Below are 19673 nucleotides of genomic sequence, written 5' to 3' on the forward strand. Positions count from 1 at the left end.
GGAAAGACTACAATAGTCGGATTTTTTAAAATTCATAAACTAAACCAAGAAAACATCCAAGAACCCTATTTAACATTGAAAAAAAGTTTAGGATCCTCACGTCATTACCCACAAAAAGGAAAAGAAAACAACATATTAAGATGCTAACTCTACCTCTACGTTACGCATAAATCACACTCTGAGAAATATCAATAACAAGTTACCGGTCAAAGGACCCAAATGAAAACAAGGGAGTGCAAGAACTTTTCTCTGCCAAGAAAAGAATTATCCTTCCGATTTGCTCCCTACGTCTCCCAAGAGATTAGAAAAAAAAAAAAAGAAAAAAAAAAGGGGAAAAAGTCACAAAAAAACCTCAAACTATGTTTGCTGTAACACATTTATTCTGAACTTTTTTTATGACATTAAAAATCTTAAATTATGCCCATTGTGAAGCATTTACCTTGAACTTTTTTTTGTAACATAAAAAATCCCAAACTTGTATCTATGTGACACATTTACCTTTATCAATATTCAGTTTAGATGATTTTTCAATTAAACAATGTCATTTTTAATTCACTTAAGCCAAGTGGGTGCCATGTAAATACTATTTGCTTTCTAGCGTTCATGTACGCAGATTTTTAACGATTCTCATTAACATAACTTTGACAGAGGATAAATGTACCACATAGGTACAAGTTTGGAATTTTTGTTGTCACAAAAAAAAGTTTGGGGTAAAAATGTCACAATAGGCATAATTTAGAGTTTTTTGTGGCTTTCGACCAAAAAAAAAAAAACACACACACAAGGCCGCTTACAAAGAAAGAAGGGAAAAAGTCACAAAACTCTCCAAATTATGCCAACTGTGACACATTTACCTTAAATTTTTTGTGACATCAAAAACCCTAAATTATGCCAATTGTGATACATTTACCCTTAACTTTTTCTTGTGACATAAAAAATCCCAAATTTGTATATATGCGACACATTTACCCTCTGTCAAAGTTCAGTTAGATGATTCTTCGGTCAAACAACGTCGTTTCTATTTCACTTAAGAGACATGCACATCATGTCAACACTGTTTGCTTTATGGCGTTCACGTAGGCAAATCTTTAACAATTCTCATTGAAAGAGCATTGACGGAGAGTAAATGTATCACACAGGTATAAATTTAAGATTTTTAGTATCACAGAAAAAAGTTTAGGGTAAATGTATCATAATTGACATAATTTAGGATTTTTGGTGGCTTTTACCCAAGAAAGAAAACAAAGATGTACATACTTCCTTATTTTTTCTCCCTTGCCGAAACATAATATTTGCAGGCCTTTTGCTTTACTTGGCTTTCTAAGTAGACTAGCAACACTAGATTATATTTCTTATATCATTCTCAATAGTGGTATCAACGTGAGTTTTGGAAGAGAAATAAAATAAGAAATTTATAAAACATTCACATCAATCAAATCTCAATTAAAGTTTACATTAACTTATATTTGAAGAGAATCCCAAATCGTCATGCAGATTTATCATTTAGTTAAAAGAATAAATGAGATATAATATTGAAATTTCTATTGAATCATAATACGAGAACATGAAATATTTCGAGCACGTAAAATAATATGAATCATTAAGAAACATGAAAGCATAAATAATAGCTTTCCTCAATTTATTGAAATCTTCTTTTCGTGCCCATGAATCTCGATGACCACAAATTGGAAATTGATCGGGTAAGGAACTTTAGAGTCTATGAATATTCAGACAATAAAAAAAGTAAAAAAAAAATAACATTGAGACAGTTATGAATTCCATAGAATTTTCTTTACTTGCTCGAACAACCCAAAATTCAATTATTTCGACTACATCAAATGATCTTTCAAATTGGTCAAGGTTCTCTAGTTTATGGCTGCTTCTTTATGGTACCAGTTGTTGCTTCATTGAATTTGCTTCATTAATAGGCTCACAATTCGACTTTGATCGTTATGGACTGGTACCAAGATCGAGTCCTAGACATACTATTGTTCCTCCTCAAGTGAGAAATGATTGATTACAAATATCTATGATCTATATTCTCTATAAAGGACCATAAATACCTTGCTTAAGTATCATTAGAAAATGCATTAACATAAACACGGCAGTAAGAAGAGGTAATACACAAATCGTCTTGGTGTTGAAAAAGCTAGCAAGTTAATTTGTCTAGAATCTTCTTAAGAGTAAAATCATTTTCGCTCCTCTTTATATAGAAAATTAGAAATGATTTCTTTCAAAATCGAATTAATTTCCTTTAAGCTCATCTTCCAATTCCGTATATTTCAATATACTTTTTTTATGGAAATTCTCCCTTTTGTTTATAGGTAACCATCCAACGCCTGTCTTTTAGTTTTGACAAGAGTTGATGGATATCTCAAATTTGCAATATTTAATTTGTACTTTACAGGAATTCGCAATATTTCTTTTCCAACATTGGGATTGTTTGGACTAATGTGCCAGTTTAACATTGAAAGCTGTCGCTCGAGGAAGTGGAAACAAAATTATCTTATCTCATCTTTAAGTTTCTTGACTTGTAAACTTGGTGAAGATGATAACTAATGATTACTCCGTTCATGACCAAGTCCACATTATGGTCCTTTATAGGACCTCTTGAATTGATCAATGTGTACTTATTGCGAATGATTCTCAAAGCCGTCAGTGCTAGTGGTGCAAAGTATGATAAGTGGTCAAATTCATTTCTCACATTAATAGACGGGATCAAAAGCTTTTTATTGAGAGTATGTGAGAAGCCTTTGTGAATTAGGAGCTCTCGTTTGTTATACTTAACAAACCCTTTTCATGAGTTAAGATCATTTTGGTAATGACTTTTTTTCTTAGGGGAATTGATGATTGATGATGTCTACCAAGCTGGATGTCAATTTCGTGATATTGAATGGTAATGGATGGTTTCCAAACAAATGAATTTAGCTGGATTTGCTCATGCAATTAATGCTTTTTCTATGATGATACTCTTTTGATATTGTCTCGTATGACATTTATTCAAATGACAATGATCACTCTGCATGCTTACGCTGCTGTGCACTTATTTGATATATTCCGCTAGTGATCGCAGATTGTAGCGTTAGAGCCCCATCTCCGCAAGTGATCACAACTTGTAACCTCCGAATCTATTTTAAAATGGTGAGTTAAAGAAATCCGGAACATCTTCATTTCCGCAAGCGGTCGCAATCGGTAACCTTGGAGCCCGAAGCATTCCCGTGCGGTGAGCTTTTGTAGCCTGCAGCATTTTCACATTACGAGCAATAGTAGCCCGAAGTGACTCATTTCCGTCAAGTTTGAAAATGCAACCACGTAATTTTCTCTACACGGCGAACTTATGCAACCCGGAGCACTTTATCGACTTGTCGAGCTATCGCACTCCAGGTTCTTCTCCTTTACATGGTGAGCTTTAGTAGCCCGGAGTGACCAATTTTCGTTCGGTTTGCAAATGCAACCGTGGAATTTTCTTTGCACGGTGAGCTTACGCAACCATCAATCCGGCGAGCTTTCGCAGCTCAGAGTCTTCTCATTCACACATCGAGCTTTAGTAGCCCGGATTGACCCATTTCCCAAACATTTTTAGAAAAGTACTAGTATTATTTGGTTCTCTACAATTACCAACAACTTTAAAGATTTTTTTTTTTTGTGTGAATGTAAGTATTATAAATCATATCAAGTACAACAGCTTAGGGGCATCCCTCAACATTACAAATAGTGCTAATAATTCAAAAGATGGAGGTAGGAAGTCTCCATATAGTAGCCAATACAAAATTTATCTGGGAAGGTCTAATTTTTTGGTAAAGCGAAGCTCTTCCTTTGACATTTTTACGTACCTTAGCCAAAATAATTTTAAAGATTTACCAATATTTATTTTAGGATGTTATTAGTGTGTTAAAATGACAAATATTTCTCTTAAACTACCAACTTCTATTTGAGTCTTCCAATTAGGCGACTATTCAGTGACTTACCAACATTGTATTAGTTTAATTATACCAACGTATTAAACCTAGCAAATTAGTTATATGAAGATGATATGTTCGATTCCCAAAGAATGATACTTATAAAATGAGGACACGGCAGAATGGAGTAAAAAAGCGAAAAGGGAAAAAAAGTAAAACACGCAGAATAAAGGGATGGCATATTAAAGAAGTTTTATTTGCCAATAAAAGAATATTTCTTTTTGATTCACTTTCCCTTTGGTCTGTGTTATCTCCAAGTACTTGTTGACATCTGAATTTTCGTCGACAAATCCAAAAGGACATATGATCCAAGGACCATAAGAATTCAAGATTTCGAGCCCAATTTCGAGATTTTGAGCTCAAAGAGGTTGGTCAACGTCCAAACACGAATTTAGGCTATGGATGACTTTTCACAATGAAGTCAAATAGCATAATTTAAAGCCTATTAAACCGAGCACGAGCACGGGAGTCCTAAGCCCGTCCTTGATGGACCCAGGTACAAGCGCCGAGGACCCGAGCCTGACCTTGATATTATCGGGCTTGGTGGTCCGAGCACGGGCACTAGTGTCCTAGCCCGACCTTGATGGACCCGAGCCCAAGAACGAGCGTTAAGATTCATGTGTCCATATGCACAGTTTCTGATTCAAGCACCCATACCTAGTCATATTTTGGAAAATGATTTTTAATTTTTTAAAAGGAAATCATTTTCCTAAATTTAAGTTTGGTAGGAAAATATTTTCTGTTGAATTATTTTCCTAAGCGATCAAAATGCCGGAAAATGATGAACATGTTTTCTTGATAAATGCTTTCCGCGAAACAAACGCAGCCTAAATCTTGAGATATAGAGTCTCATTTAATGTATAGATAAATCACATAAATGTCATGGTGGTTGTAGTGTTCTTTTCTATATCAAATTCTTTCTTTAGGATTTCTTCCATTTTGAGTCTAAGGTTCCGTTCATTTCACGAAAAATGTGTTGTTTTTGGAAAATCCTTTTCGGAAAGTCATTTTCCAAGAAAATGACAATATTTTCAAGTATCCGGCTTAAACCTGAAAATAAACTGGAAAAATATTTTCCGCCGTTCGATATGGAAAATCTGATTTGATTTTCTCCTTGCACTCCTTTCAATAATTTTTAATCTCTTATTTTATTTTTATTTTTGAAAAAATCAAAATTTTAATTTTTAATTATTTTAATTTTTAAATAATTTGTTATAATTCTTTTTTTTTTCTTTTCTCTTTTTTTTTCGTTTCTTTCTTCCTCTACCGGTTGTCGGTCACAGCAACTGGCCACACGCGAGGCTCGACCTCGCCCGCCTAAGGCTGACGAGCTCGAGCCTCATCTCACTAGCCTCGAGTGAGGTCTAGCCTAGCCTCGCCTCGTTGCATTGCCAAATTTGTCAAGGCCGAGCCAGCGAGGCAAGGCTAGGCTCCACCTCACTCGAGGTCGGTATGGCAAGGCGAGGCTCGTCGGCCTCGGGTGAGGTCAACCTCGCTGTATCTGGCAAGGGGAAGCCTCAGCCGACGCCAGCGAGGCTCGAGCATGTTGACCATGAGCGAGGCTTGAGGTCGCCAACCACAAGTGAGCTCATCCCTCGCCTGTGGCCGGTCACCGGCCATTGCCGTAGCCGGAGACCGGCAGAGAAACAAAGAAATGAAAGAAAAAACAAAAATAAAAGAAAAGAACAAAGAAAAGAAAAAGAAAAATATAATTAAAAAGAAAAAGAACGTAAAGGAATGTAGAGCGGAAAGAGAATGAAAAATGATTTCCACTCTTCAAAAAGAGGAAATCATATTTCCCACTTTTAAAAGTGTATTTTTCATTGAGGGAAAATGCTTTTCTTTACTAGTTTATTTTCCGTGCACCAAAAGCCAAAAAATTCGAAAAATATTTTTCTGCGAAATGAACAGGTTAAGCCTCTCTTCTACCTTTAAGATCATGGGGTTGATCCTCCGGTCTTCACCCCTTAACGTTTTTACACCAAGTTTGAGCCATAGTCAAATATCTGGTTAATTTGGTGACGGATTATATTACCATCCAATCTATTAACAAGATCGGACCACAAGACGGCCTTGTTCCCAATCGAACAGGTTAAACTGATCGGTCCTGTTTGGTTTGAGAACACCAGATTTAACTATGGGTGGGTGGAAGTGTTAGCACTACTACTTTTAGAGGTGCCAAAATGATTTTAGAACATATGTTTAGACTCGTATATTACTGTATTTGGTCAAATTTTGTCATTTATATCTTATTTATGAAATTGGTCAAAATGGGTCTAACAATAAGGCCCAACTAGAATATGATCTCAATGGGTTTGGATCTACCTTATTTATATATCGATCAAAATGTAGGAAAAAAAATAGTGCTGCGATTGAAAAAAGAACAAGAAATAAACAAGATTAAAAAAAACAAAGGAGAGTGGCGACGCTTGCCGCTACCTCCGCTTGGCGCCACCTCCGGCAGCTATCTAAACGGCCACATTGCAATAGTCACAGGAGATAGGCATCTTCGACGCCGATCGTGCTCTCCAGTGGTCGCTAGAGTACATGTAGATCTAGAACTATGACAATTCTTCTTTTTAAAATCTTCTGATTTTTTTTCTGCTAAAATCATCCTGAATTCTTACTTGCTCCTTTATAATGCTGTTTTATTTAGATATTGTATTATGAAGTTTAAATTTGTTATATGGTGAGTGTGGGTTTAGGTTGAATATGAAATTACGTAAAGAAAAATAGATCCGAATATGTTTTACCGTAAAAACCAATCGATCCATTTATGACCGACTCAAATCCCACCAGGCCTAACCCATACACATTCACCACCTCTAGGCTCTAGCCACCGTCCCAACCTTTGGCACGCATGGGCAGTCTCTCTTATCCGCCCATTTGTATATTTAACACCAAAAGTCACACCCCGCCAAAAAAATTCACAAACCTCGATCCATCTTTCTCTCCTCTCCCCATCTGCTCCCTTCCGTACTACCAACCATTCATCGTCATTGTTGTTAGAATATTTAAATAATAAACCATTCATTCATCTAATAACTTAAACTTTTATAGCAGTTAGCGGTTGTCCTATAAAATCTTTCAGGATATCAGGTACCGAGTTCAAATCTTTTCACGCCTCGTTTGCCTCTCCAGTTAAATATTCCTATGTACTGGGCAAAAATACCAGACTAAGCGTAAAGAGAAGTGTTAAAATATTTAAATAATAAATAATTATTTCATCTAACAGCTTTTAGAATAGTTTGCAATGGTCTTACAAATCTTTCAATTGCCATCACCAGAGAGAGAGAGAGAGAGAGGGTGAAGCAATGACGGTGGCGAAGATATTTGATGTAGCTGTTTGAACGATGAAGCCACGAAATTTTTTTATATATTATGAATAATCTAATGCAACTTTATTATTGTCCAAAAAAATCATTGGATACTTGGGTTAGATGTCATAGATGCTTCTCAAAACAAGAGGACTGGAATAATCCTTCCATGGAAATTATGTAGTGCCGGTCAAGGTCGTCGCTTGATTCAACGGTTGGAATCCTCGTGCAAGACAATCGGACGGCAACAAGTGAGTGGGGCCCACGCTCAGAACACACGGAAAAAACAAAGGCCAAAGTCCAAAGTGGGACTATCTATACGAAGCCGCGTGGAAATTTCCACCACCATCCCCCCAACCCCACGTACACGTGTCCCCATATCGACCTTTCACAGATTGATTTTTCTCCCGTTGACCCAGTCAACCCCGCTGCTCTATAAGAAACAAGGCCCACCAGCCCCTGCTTCTTCACCATCTCCTCTAGAGCCCTTCAGTCCCAAACATCTCCCTGAGGCAAAGAAGATCAGCTCTCGTTTCCAAAAACTAGGAACCGGTCCTTCTAATCCGGTTCCCGATTCCTAGATGGGACTGAACTGGATCGGAAACCAATCACCCCTAGATTTGACTAGGTTGTTTTACCATCCAAGATATTAACAAGATTGGACCATACAATGGTCTTGTGCCCAGACCGGTCCTATTTAGTTTCAGCATACTGAATTTAACTACCAGTGGGTGGGAAGTGTTAGCACTCCTTTTAGAGGTGGCAAAATGATGTTAGAACATATGTTTTGACTCATATATTACTGTATTTGATCAAATTTTGTCATTTAGATTTTGTTAATGAAATAGGTTAAAATGGGTCTAATAATAAGGCCCAACTAGAATATGATCTCTATGGGTTTGGATCTACCTTATTTATGATCTAGATTGATCAAAATGCAGAAAAAAAAAATAGTGATGCGATAGAAAAAGAAAGCGAAATTTAAAAAAAGAAAACAAAAGGAGAGTGCAACACTTGCCGCCACCTCCGGCGGTGATCCGAACGGCCACATTGCAACAATCACAAGAGGCAGGCATTTTCGACGTCAATCGTGCTCTCCCGTGGTCGCAAGAGTACATGTAGATTTGGAACTATGACATTTCTTCTTTCTAAAATCGTTCAATTTTCAAATCTACTTATTCAAATTGTTTTTATCTTAATTTTTTGCTAAAACCATCCTCATTAGTTAATTGCTCCTTTATAATGTGGTGCTTTATTTAGATAATATAATATTACGAAGTTTAAATGTGTTATATGGTGGATATGGGTTCGGGTTGAATATGGGACTACATAAAAGAAAAATAGATCCGAATACGTTATATCATAAAAATCTATTAACCCATTTACGACCGACTCAAATCCCATTGGGTCTAACCCATCCATTTGCCGCCTCTAGGCTCTCCCTACTCTTATTGCCCATCTGTATATTTAACACACCAAAAGCCGCACCAGCGCCAAAAAATTCCAAATCTCGATCCATCTTTCTCTCCTTTCCCCATCTGCTCCCTTTCGTACCACCAACCATTCATCATTGTTGCCATCACCAATCGCACAGCCAAGCTCTTCCGTGAACCTCAGGTTCAAGATCCACCACCGCCAATATTTGATGCAACTCTCGAACGATGAAGCCACAAAAATTTTGTATACATTATGAATAATCTAATGTAACTTGTTATTGTCCAAAAAGAAGTCATTGGCTACTTGGGTTAGATGTCATAGATGCTTCTCATTCATATGCGCACTAAAAGTCTCGCGCCGACGGGTTTCAATTCACCATCAAAACAAGGGAATTGGAATAATCCTTCCATGGAAATTTTGTAGAGCCGGTCAAGGTCGACACTTGATTCAACGGTTCGAATCTCGAGCAGGACAATCGGACGGCAACAAGCGAGTGGGGGCCCCACTCAGAACAACCAACCACAAAAAGAAAAAAATGACAAATACAACGTAAAACCTCAAACGATGTCGACACATTTATCTTAAACTTTTTCTGTAGCATAGAAAAATCCTAAACATATACATGTGTGACACATTTACCTTCCGTTAAAGTTTCATAAATGAAGACCGTTAAAAATTTGCCTATATTGATGCCGAAAAGCAAATATCGTTGACGCCATTAAATACAAGTTTGCCGTTTGTTATGTCACAGAAAAAAGTTTAGGGTAAATGTATCACAGTAAGCATAATTTAGAGTTTTTTATGTCAAGTGTCACAGTAAGCATAGTTTAAGGTTTTACGTGACTTTTTCCCACGAAAAAATAGGCCAAAGTCCAAAGTGGGAAATAATAAATAATTATTTCATCTAACAATTTTTAAAATAATCGGCAATGATCTTACAAATCTTTCAATTGCCATCACCACTTGCAGAGAGGGAGGTAGGGCGAAGCAATGACGATGGCGAAGATATTTGATGTAGCTATTCGAACGACTAAGCAACGAAAATTTTTTATATATTATGAATAATCTAATGCAAGTTATTATTGTCCAAAAAAAGTTATTGGCTACTTGGGTTAGTTGTCATGGATGCTTCTCAAAACAAGAGGATTGGAATAATCCTTCCGTGGAAATTATGTAGTGCCGGTCAAGGTCGTCGCTTGATTCAACGGTTGGAATCCTCGTGCAGGACAATCGGACGGCAACAAGAGAGTGGGGCCCCCGCTCAGAACACACGGAAAAAACAAAGGCCAAAGTCCAAAGTGGGACTGTATATCTACACGAAGCTGCGTGGAAATTTCCACCACCATCCCCCCGACCCCACGTACACGTGTCCCCATATCCACCTTTCACAGATTGATTTTCTCCCGTTGACCCAGTCAACCCCCGCTGCTCTATAAGAGACAAGGCCCACCAGCCCCTGCTTCTTCACCATCTCCTCTAGAGCTCTTCAATCCCAAACTTCTCCCTGAGGCAAGGAAGATCAGCTCTCTTCTGGCTCGAACAAGATTGAGGAACCTCAATCTTGTTCTTCCCTCAGTGTTCTTCGGGTAACGTTTCGCGATCTTCGCAGGGTTCTTTAGGCCTTTGATAAACGTATACTCCACACGATGTTCAACTTTAGTTACCGTCATCTGCCCATGCAGACACAGATCCACGTAAAAACCCTGAAGGGCAAGACCGTGATCATCGAAGTCGAGAGCTCTGCGACGGTCCACAACGTGAAGGTCCAAATACAGGACCGAGAAGGCATTCCCATGGATCAGCAGAAGCTGATCTTCGGGGGCAAGGAGCTCAAGAACGGCGTCCAGACGCTCGCCGAGTACGATGTTCACAACGAGTCCGTGCTCCACCTCGATCTCCGCCGAAAGGGCAAGAGAATAGGTATGTTGCGCTTTCTCGCTTTGGCTCGGCGGCTTCTGAGGTGAATATTTGGTAGTCTATGTAATTGCGTGTTGGTGAATTATTATTGATGTGGTCAACAGAATCAATTGGGCTTGCACATCATGAAATATGCTTATCCTGAGAGTTCGTTAATTGAAGAGGATGTGGACGACCTCGCTATTTTTCACATGTGGTGGACTCTATCTACTGCACAGCAAGCCAAATCTAAGACCAATGTAAGGATTCTTCGACTTTATGAAGTAACATATCTGTTTCTTTCCCATTTTGAGAGCTCTGTATGAGCCTAAACATGGCGAATGTATGAATGAGTTTGAAGAATAGTGTATTGTCTAGGGTGATGTTATATTTCCTTTTTTGTCGTTCGGTCAATTTGTCGGCTGAATCATCTGTAACCGAAACTACATGTTTAATTTGCATGCCCATTTTCATTGGTGGATGAGCAAGGGCTTTAAGCTTTAAATAGATTGTCGCGATGCAGGTGTGACTGATTAAACACGGCATGGTGGAGGTTGTCTTTCTATTAGTGGATCGGAGAAACAAAGGGACATCCACAGTTGAACTTTTGTCATAGGCCAGTCGAGTAGGACTCGCTTAAATCATTCTTTTGCGATTGATACACGCCTTCACCGACGAGCGAAGGAGAGAATATCAGTACATACAGCATTGCCCTTTTGCATTCTTTTCATGGTGCGATTAAATGACTCAACCTGCGTATTAATTATTCTTTCATTTGTCTCTTGCTAGATGTAACCGCAGACGAGGATGATACGGATATGAAATCCAAGATCTGATGGAAGATCGATACTCTCAAACCCTACCAGACAGTCAGCAATGCTAGCACTACTTAGTACCGATAATATAACTAGAACTTGCGTTGAGTTGGATGCAAGACCGACACTGCATCACTATGCAAACGTGCATCGAGACTTTCACGTTGGCAGGCCTTACATGTTGGAGTTACAGAGTTCCGTCGAACCATGAAGCCTTTGAAGGGAAAGGCCATTCATGTTCCTGATGCTTAAAATTGGAGTCACTTCACTTGAAAATAAGAAACATAAAACTCCTGCGCGAAAATCTTTTGATGTTGTGGAAATCAACAAGAAAAATGGTTTTTCAAGAGATAATTCTTGAAAGATGAATGGTTTTGCAAGAGATAGACCTTGCCACCAGGAAAGATGTCGATAAACACAGCCGTCGAATTTGACTTGCACTGTTGAAGAGGTGGAAGTCAAATTTATCTACAATAATTCAACTATATGGACAACTTCAAACTAGATTTCTCCCAAAATAATAATTAAAAAAAAAGAGGAACTTTGAATTAGATGGACAGGAGATGGTGAAGTTAGAATTTCAAATTACAGAGTTCCGTCGAACCATGAAGCCTTCGAAGGGGAAGGCCATTCATGTTCCTGATGCTTAAAATTGGCATGGGAGGCTTTTCTTCACTTCACTTGGAAAATAAGAAACACGAAACTCTTCCACGAAAATCTTTTTGATGTTGCGGAAAATCAACAAGAAAAATGGTTTTTCAACAGATAATTCTTGAAAGATGAATGGTTTTGCAAGAGGTAGTTCTTGCCACCAGGAAAGACGTCGACAAACACAGCCGTTGATTTGGACTTGCACTGCTGAAGAGGTGGAAGTCAAAATTGTCCACAATAATTCAACTATATGGACAAATTTCTCCCAAAATAATAATAATAATAAAAGGAACTTTGAATTAGATGGACAGGAGATGGTGAAGTTAGAATTTCAATTACAGCTCTTGGTATCCATTGGAATGAACTCTTTGGAAAGGAAATCTTGGAGGTCCACATCTTTTTAATTAGAAATGGTAAAGGGGTGGGTTGACAAGTCAGGTTTGAAAAATCTGACCAAAAAAATCAATCGGTTTGAAATTGGGTTATCTTGAATTTGAATATAGTTTTTGGCTTTGGGTGATCCCAGGTCTTTTTTTAATACATTTGAGTGGAATCCGGGTTGGACTCAATCAATTCTCAAGACATCTTCAGCTTCACTTCCTTTGATTTTGAATATATAGGGTTTAGGTTCTACTTGGATGGTATGGTACCAACTTAATTCTGGATCGTTTGGGTTTGGTTTTTTCTTCAATTGCTAGTTCAACGGCCAGAATCGAATATTAAGATATGTAAGGATTGTGTTTGGTTTGGCTTAATTTGTGTTTGGTTTACTTTGGCAATTGGGTTCGTGTCGATCGCTTCGAATTGGAAGATGGGGAATTTTACCCATGTATCGACCCCATCTCTTGTGTTCATTATATTGACCATTGGATGTGCACCACATGACAACTTCTGTACCATCAACAAAAAAAAAGCCCTAGTATCCCTCCCTCCCTCTCTTACCTCAGCCTACATCGACGTGCCTCCGGCGTCGTCACCCGCTCATCCCTGCCAGCTTTGGAAGCCGAATGCCAGCCTCCCTCTCCGTCGTCAGTCGACTCTACAAACCCATCACCCAAGGTCAAAGATTGCTTCGAACGTCAAAAAACGCACCTTCGACCATTGCCAACACCAATTGGCCTTGCATTAGGGCCGATTGGAGGTCCTCGACCACAGAACCACCTAGATCCGAGGTCGAGCGAGTTCTAGATCTGCTCCAATTCAACTAGAGTTATGACCAAAAAAGAAAAACTAGAGTTGAGCCTACAAAAGTTTTGGCAATTTAATCAAAGAAAAAGTTAGTAAGTCACACAAGAATGATTGGTAATTTCATAAAATAGTTATTAAATTTAAGACATTGATAAGAAAATTTAATAAAAATTGATAAAAGATAAGAGAAGTTGGTAATAAAAAAATATAAACATTGGGTAACTATCTCAAATAAGTAGTGGTAACGCAACTACTTAGTGATTTAACCAGAAAAAACTTGATAATCACTCTAATTAAAGTTAAAAGTTTCCACAAGGAGTTGGTAAATTTTATAAGTTGGTAAGCAAGACAAACGACAGTGGCAACTCAAAAGAAAAGTTGATAAGTTTAAGAATCGATAAATAAATGTTGGTAAGCAACTCAAAATTAATCGGTAACTTAATCGGAGAAAGTTTGTGAGTCATACAAAAGAAAGTTGGTAATTCATGTAATACTTATAAAATTTAAGCGCAGTAAATAAGTGACAAGAGAAAATGTGTGTTAAAAAAAAAGGCATGGTAAGATCAGTAAATAAGTGGTAAGAGAAGTTCTTTTGTCAAAGATCATGGAAATGGGCAGTTAAAAAAAACATAGACAGTCGTAACAAACTCAAATAATAGTTGGTGATTCAAAACTAATTTACAATATTAGAAAAGTTGGTAATCATTCTAATTATTGGGGTTAGTAATGTTAAGGGAAGAAAATACTCAGCAAATATTTAGGGAATATTTGTTATTCTATTACCTTTTGTATCTTATCTGTTAAGGGAAGAAAATATTTAGGGAATATTTGTTATTCCGTTACCTTGTGTATCTTATCTCTTAGAGTTCTTTATATACATTGTATTTGCAGCACAATAATGTACAGAAAAAAGAGGAATAAAATTTTCTTCTCTAAAACCTAATTCTTTACTGAGCCTCACAGCTTCCTCATGTATCTACTGCAATTGCACTAGCTTCCTTTACGTAGATAGAAAAGTTGGTGAAAATAATTAAACGTCATTTTCTTATAAGTTGGGGAGTTTGATTAAGTTGAGAATCTCCCATTCTTGATAGTTGCTACTTCTGAATGAACGGATCCATGAAGAGAGTATCCAATTGTCACAATGAGATAACACATAGTAGAAGCTAATGTAATCCCTCAAATTAACCCAATATTAAAACCATTATTAGGTTTTGCATCTTACAACTATAGTTGGGAAAAATTGTCGAAAGAGTCCAAACGTATTGTAGGGAGACTAATTCAGTCCTACACCTTTTAATTGTACCAATTTAGTCCTAAACCTTTTGACGATTTGCCAATGTAGTCCTTCCAGCCTAATATCCAAATAATAGGTTTAGGACTAAATTGGAAAACTTCAAAAGGTTTAGCACCAAATTGACATAATTGAAAAGTTAAGACTAAATTGGCACATCATCAAAAGGTTTACGACTAACTCGGCACAATGGAAAGGCTTAAAGGCTGAAGACTGAATTGGTCGCCGTACAATATGTTTATGCCTTTTTTTTCAATTATCCTGCTATAGTTAACACTAAGTCTATCTATATAGAGGCTGATCAAATCATATTATTAGTCATCTCCTAGCGAGGAAAACTAAACTGATAATCATAATGCGTACTTACTGAATGCGTCTGGCGTTTGGGTCGATGAGATTAAGTCGAACGTTTAGCGCCGAAAAGTTGTCGAGACACCGTGTAAAGTGAAAAGGCACAAACCGCTAAAAGTCAACCGGATCGAGCTGGAATTTTTATCTGTAAAGCATGCTTTAGGATCGATGATCATACAACAATGCAAAAACAAATTTGGTCTTTTGAATTGCTGGTCAAGATTGGTAGGAAGCCGTAGCTGTTGATCACAAAGTTCAGACGAATATAATAACATTTGCATTGCAGAAACATTTGCCATTATATACAATTCTATGCGATCCATTCAACCGATCAGGCTCTTTTTCCTTTTAATCCCACGTTATAAATCTGTCGCAGGTGGCTTCGTTAGAGTTCAAACACTGACAACCTCGTCATTAGTCGATAAACAAAGGAATGTAACTATCAATCCGCGTCATCTAATCTTAATTAATTGAAAAACATGTTTATCGCTGTTTGACTCTAGTGATTTATTTATCCTCAAATAAATGGAAAATAAATTAAAATACATAAGAAATGTGGGCCCCACAACTTTCCGTTTGAAAGGTGACTGGGACATTAGTTAATTGGCCGCGTACTTATCTTGAAGAATTTAGTAACTGCAATTAAAGAAAGTTTTTTTTTTTTGGGGTCGAAAATTAATTAATTAATTAAACAAAAAGTTTGAAAGTACGTTTTTTCTTGCTTGTCCCCACATCACCACCACCTCTGATCGATGCAGACTTTTACAACTACCGTACGAGAAATTTGTTCAATCGAGATGTACTGTTTTGTCCCATGTCTCTTTCCACCTCCATTTTGCCCTTTCTTCCATGTTCATGTATTCTTAATCCATTTTGCACTTGTTAGATGTTTATAATAGAAAGTGTACATTGTTTTACTCGAATGAAATAACCCACAAATTGGACCTACTAGTGATAAATGACATATTTGTCCCAAACTCATTTTCCTCCCACAAAAAAATCCAAATTGATAATTCAGGACACATTAACCCTCAAATCAATTCATCAAACATAAGACAACACTGACCCAGATTCAACCTCCATTACCATTATCCCATTAAAATGTATGCGTGTTAGCACAAGTAGCAAGCGACTACAAGACGAATCTAACATGGAGAATGATAGATAGGATGTGGAAAATCCTTGTGTGTCAACATATAAGCATTTTAATGGAGGTAGATTAAGGTCATGAGTACCGATTAGGGATTTTTTGTAAGTCTAAAATTTGTTGGGGGTAAATGGGTCATGAGATATCAGGTTGGAATTTTTTGTGAAACGAAAATTAGTTTAAAACAATTATATCTTATATCATATGATATAGAGTTGGTAATTTTAATGGTATTGACTCTAATTTAAATGCCAAGAGCAATAATCAGAGCATGACTCACAGACAAAAACCAGATGTTGCCTATCCTCTGTGACCCAATCCAATGCAAGAACCATCTATCCTTGTTGCCTATCCTATGTTAATAATCACTTTTAGTTCATCCAGTCCTTGAATAAATTTTAAAAGATTTCACGAATTGTATCCGGTGAAGGTTGTTCTGTGAATCTTTCTGCTGCAAGTGGGTGGAGATATGAAGAGCACACAGAATCTGCTTTCGATGGACATTGGAGCACAGGACACTGCACAGAGCATATTTGTCCGGATCCAGGAATTCTTTTTTCCACGTTCGCCTTATTAAATGCATGAATTCCCGCAAAAGGCCAAAGGAACAATTAATTAAAGCAGAATTCCTAAAAGCGAAAGATAAGTCCAACCAATTCAACTACCTATCAGACCTGACAAGACTCCAGGCAGTACCAGGAGCCACACACACAGCTTCTTACACCCAACTTCAACTACCAGTCTTCTCTCCTTCTTCTTCTTCACCATCCATTCTTTGCTCTGCATTTTCATTTCCATTTTCAATTTTTTTCTTGTCTCAGTTTCTGTTGTGGGAATATGATTTCTCCAAGGGGTGTTTCATCCATTATTAATAAGCACCAGTACTTAAGCGCCCCCAGATTGCCCCAACAGCAAGTGAAACTTCCCTCTCGGCTTCTCTTTCTTTTATGTAAATTCCAAGAACAGCGACAGATAAGGCCTTGAGATCTGCAAAGTCTACTTCACACTACTCACTGATGGCTGATTCTGAACATTCTTCTTCTGATGACACTTACGTGGACTCTAGAGGTAAACCGTTTTGACAAGTTAATTTGCCATGTCTCACTCGTTTCTTCTCCTGTTTATTTTGCATCAGCTTTTGACTCTAGATGTAATTGTCTTGATTCTTGCAGCAGACAGTTTTCAGCTTTCAGTTAAAAAGGCTAATCTTCTTTCTGGGTTTTCTGTCTTTTTCAAGATTTCTTGTAAAGCCACCATCAATATAAGTTCGTATGTCTATGAATGATTATGGTTAATTGACTATGACCCTGCATGTAATTAATGATCCCGCCTCTGTTGTTTTCTTCTTTCATCAATCAAATCAAAACACTTTTCTTCTTTCTGATCCTATTTCACAATTTCAAGTAAAGGTATTGGAATGGAATGAATCCCGTAATTTTTGGCGGGTTTCAACTTTATTTTCAGAGTTAATTATTCAGGAACGAGACAAGTTCATACCTTTAATCTTTCATCATGCAAGGGCCTTGTTCTGCTTCCAAGAATTTGTTTTATCCTGTATATATCGTCCTGTTTATCTTGTTGGTCTTGGGTTATTTTGTGCAGAAGAGACAAGCGAAGAATCAAAGCTAGAGTTCTCTGAAGATGAGGAGACCCTTATAATTAGAATGTATAATCTGGTTGGAGAAAGGTGAGACTCTGTTTTGTTGCTTCCTTTCTGCTTGTCTTTTACTGTTGATGATTTCCTCTTTTTTAGCAAAGATAAAAATTGCTGAGCCGAAATTGTATCATTCATGATCAGGTGGTCTCTGATTGCTGGCAGAATCCCAGGAAGGACGGCTGAGGAAATTGAGAAGTACTGGAATTCTAGATACTCAACAAGCCAATGAAAGTACTAAATCAAGATGACTGTCTTATTTAGAGTGACATGAATGCTTGGCTCAGAAAATTTTCTCTAAGATATGAAGATTTTCTCACTCTGGGTTCTGTACTTAAGACCCATTGAAGTTCTGGGCCATTTCATATGATCTTTAGGAATGGAGTTTCTCCCCCTCTTTTGGTCGGTTGATCTTTGTTTGGTGATCATGGTTGGGGTAAAGCCATTGGTTTTTTTTCAAGGTTCAATGTATTTGCAAGTGTAGGACCTAAAATTCTTGATGTATATTGTTCCCTCTAGTTACGGTGTACAAATGCGTCTGCCTTTAGTGTTGTCCCTGATGATTATGACATTGTTACTCCCTTTTTTACCACTAATGTGTGCCTAAAGTAAGGTGTGCCTTAAAGTTTGAGAATATACCGTAAGAATTTATCAAATCACTTTTTCTAGTATGCCCGTGATAGCGATACGATGAATGTTTAACCTTCCAGATCAACGCATATACATGCGTGAGTTTCCTTCAATCGTATTTCGAATTCTAACCTAATGAAAGGGGCTTCAGAGTATAAGTGCAAGGTTAGAATTCGAAATACGATTTACCAAGCCAAAAATATAAGCATGGGGAAAAAAATATTGACATTATACGGAAAAAAGTAGTTATCATGGCCTTTTTTTCTGACCTACGATCTCATCGGACGATAAGCTTATCAAAAAGAATTACAAACGTATCACCCATTAACGTTTAGAAGTTAGAATGCACTATATGGATGAAGTAACGTTAGGGAATCAAAGTCCAAATCGAGTAAAGCTGTGCAAGATGGCTCACAACATTGCTCTTTTATTCGCATGCCCGTCTACTATACAAGCATTACATCCATCAACGTAGTTATCATAATTGGAAGATAACATATTGGTTGGTTGAGCAATAATTAACTAATACAGATTGTTTTTTGTATGTATGAAGATGACAATCATGTCATTTTCCCAAGAAAATGACATCACCCAAGATTGGAGAAATTTGCTCCTTGACTTTCACTAAAAGATGGTTGAAATGGTACAAAGAGAAAGAAACATAAGACATGGGCAATCTTTCAGAAGATACCAATTTTTGACCTCAGATTAGACGTACCCAGCTCAAAAGCAAAACTAAATGAGAGTACTATATAGTATAAAGTCAAATAGAAAATTGCACTCATCATTATCTTTTAAGGTGCAGCACAGAAAATAATTCAACTGGTGTTACCATGCAAAAAGCCATTCACGGATACAACTAAAACAGCATGCTGACTCGCACATATTGACATCATCGTCACCGACCACCCCATGGGGAACAAGGGCGATCCCGCAGAGAACAAGGGCTTCACAGGTGCACGAGCAAGGTAACAGATGAGGACCTGAGGTCCTCACACTCGTTTTGTATATTTCTCAACTTTCCGAACATGCTAAGACCTGAGCTAGTCAAAAGCTTACGGCCCCAAAGACAAAACCCTAACGAATCATTCGCAAAATCTGAAATGAATAAACAATGATCCGTTCCACACAACTTCAAACAAACTGTATCCATCCTCCTCCACAACAATGCATGGCAAAGAATTCAGTGCAGGTTATTTAAGAATCTTTATCTGGGAAAGGGAAGATTGCTGCACGATAGAGTCATAAGCAGAAGGCAAGTGCAGAACTGGATGCTGCATACTGAATTTTCACAACCATAAGAAACTTTACTTGTTTAAAAGGAAAAAGAAAAG

At 37.5% G+C, this 19673-nt stretch overlaps 1 protein-coding gene and 1 long non-coding RNA gene across 2 annotated transcripts; both read left to right on the top strand.

The window, feature by feature from the left end:
* Positions 1–9943: 9943 nt before the first annotated feature.
* On the top strand, positions 9944–10630 carry LOC130135237 (uncharacterized). The gene is made up of 2 exons (XR_008814693.1): positions 9944–10299; positions 10396–10630. It is a non-coding gene; the product is annotated as an uncharacterized LOC130135237 (long non-coding RNA).
* A 6176-nt stretch (positions 10631–16806) lies between these two features.
* On the top strand, positions 16807–18365 carry LOC115677958 (MYB-like transcription factor ETC1). The gene is made up of 3 exons (XM_030601212.2): positions 16807–17123; positions 17658–17742; positions 17854–18365. Exons 1-3 carry the CDS (start codon positions 17072–17074, stop codon positions 17939–17941), a joined length of 225 nt encoding a protein of 74 aa, XP_030457072.1. The 5' UTR covers positions 16807–17071; the 3' UTR covers positions 17942–18365.
* The last annotated feature ends 1308 nt before the right edge of the window (positions 18366–19673 follow it).

This window comes from Syzygium oleosum, unplaced genomic scaffold (assembly GCF_021117445.2).
Source record: "Syzygium oleosum isolate NSW1041296 unplaced genomic scaffold, Sole_v2.1 Sole_v2.29, whole genome shotgun sequence".
Classification (NCBI taxonomy): Eukaryota; Viridiplantae; Streptophyta; class Magnoliopsida; order Myrtales; family Myrtaceae; genus Syzygium; species Syzygium oleosum.

Bases quoted from the DNA above. Each gene is read 5' to 3' on its own strand.
- LOC115677958 (XM_030601212.2), top strand. From the start codon at position 17,072: ATGGCTGATTCTGAACATTCTTCTTCTGATGACACTTACGTGGACTCT. The intron at 17,124-17,657 runs GTAAACCGTTTT...TATTTTGTGCAG, and splicing joins CACTTACGTGGACTCTAGAG to AAGAGACAAGCGAAGAATCA. The intron at 17,743-17,853 runs GTGAGACTCTGT...ATTCATGATCAG, and splicing joins TATAATCTGGTTGGAGAAAG to GTGGTCTCTGATTGCTGGCA.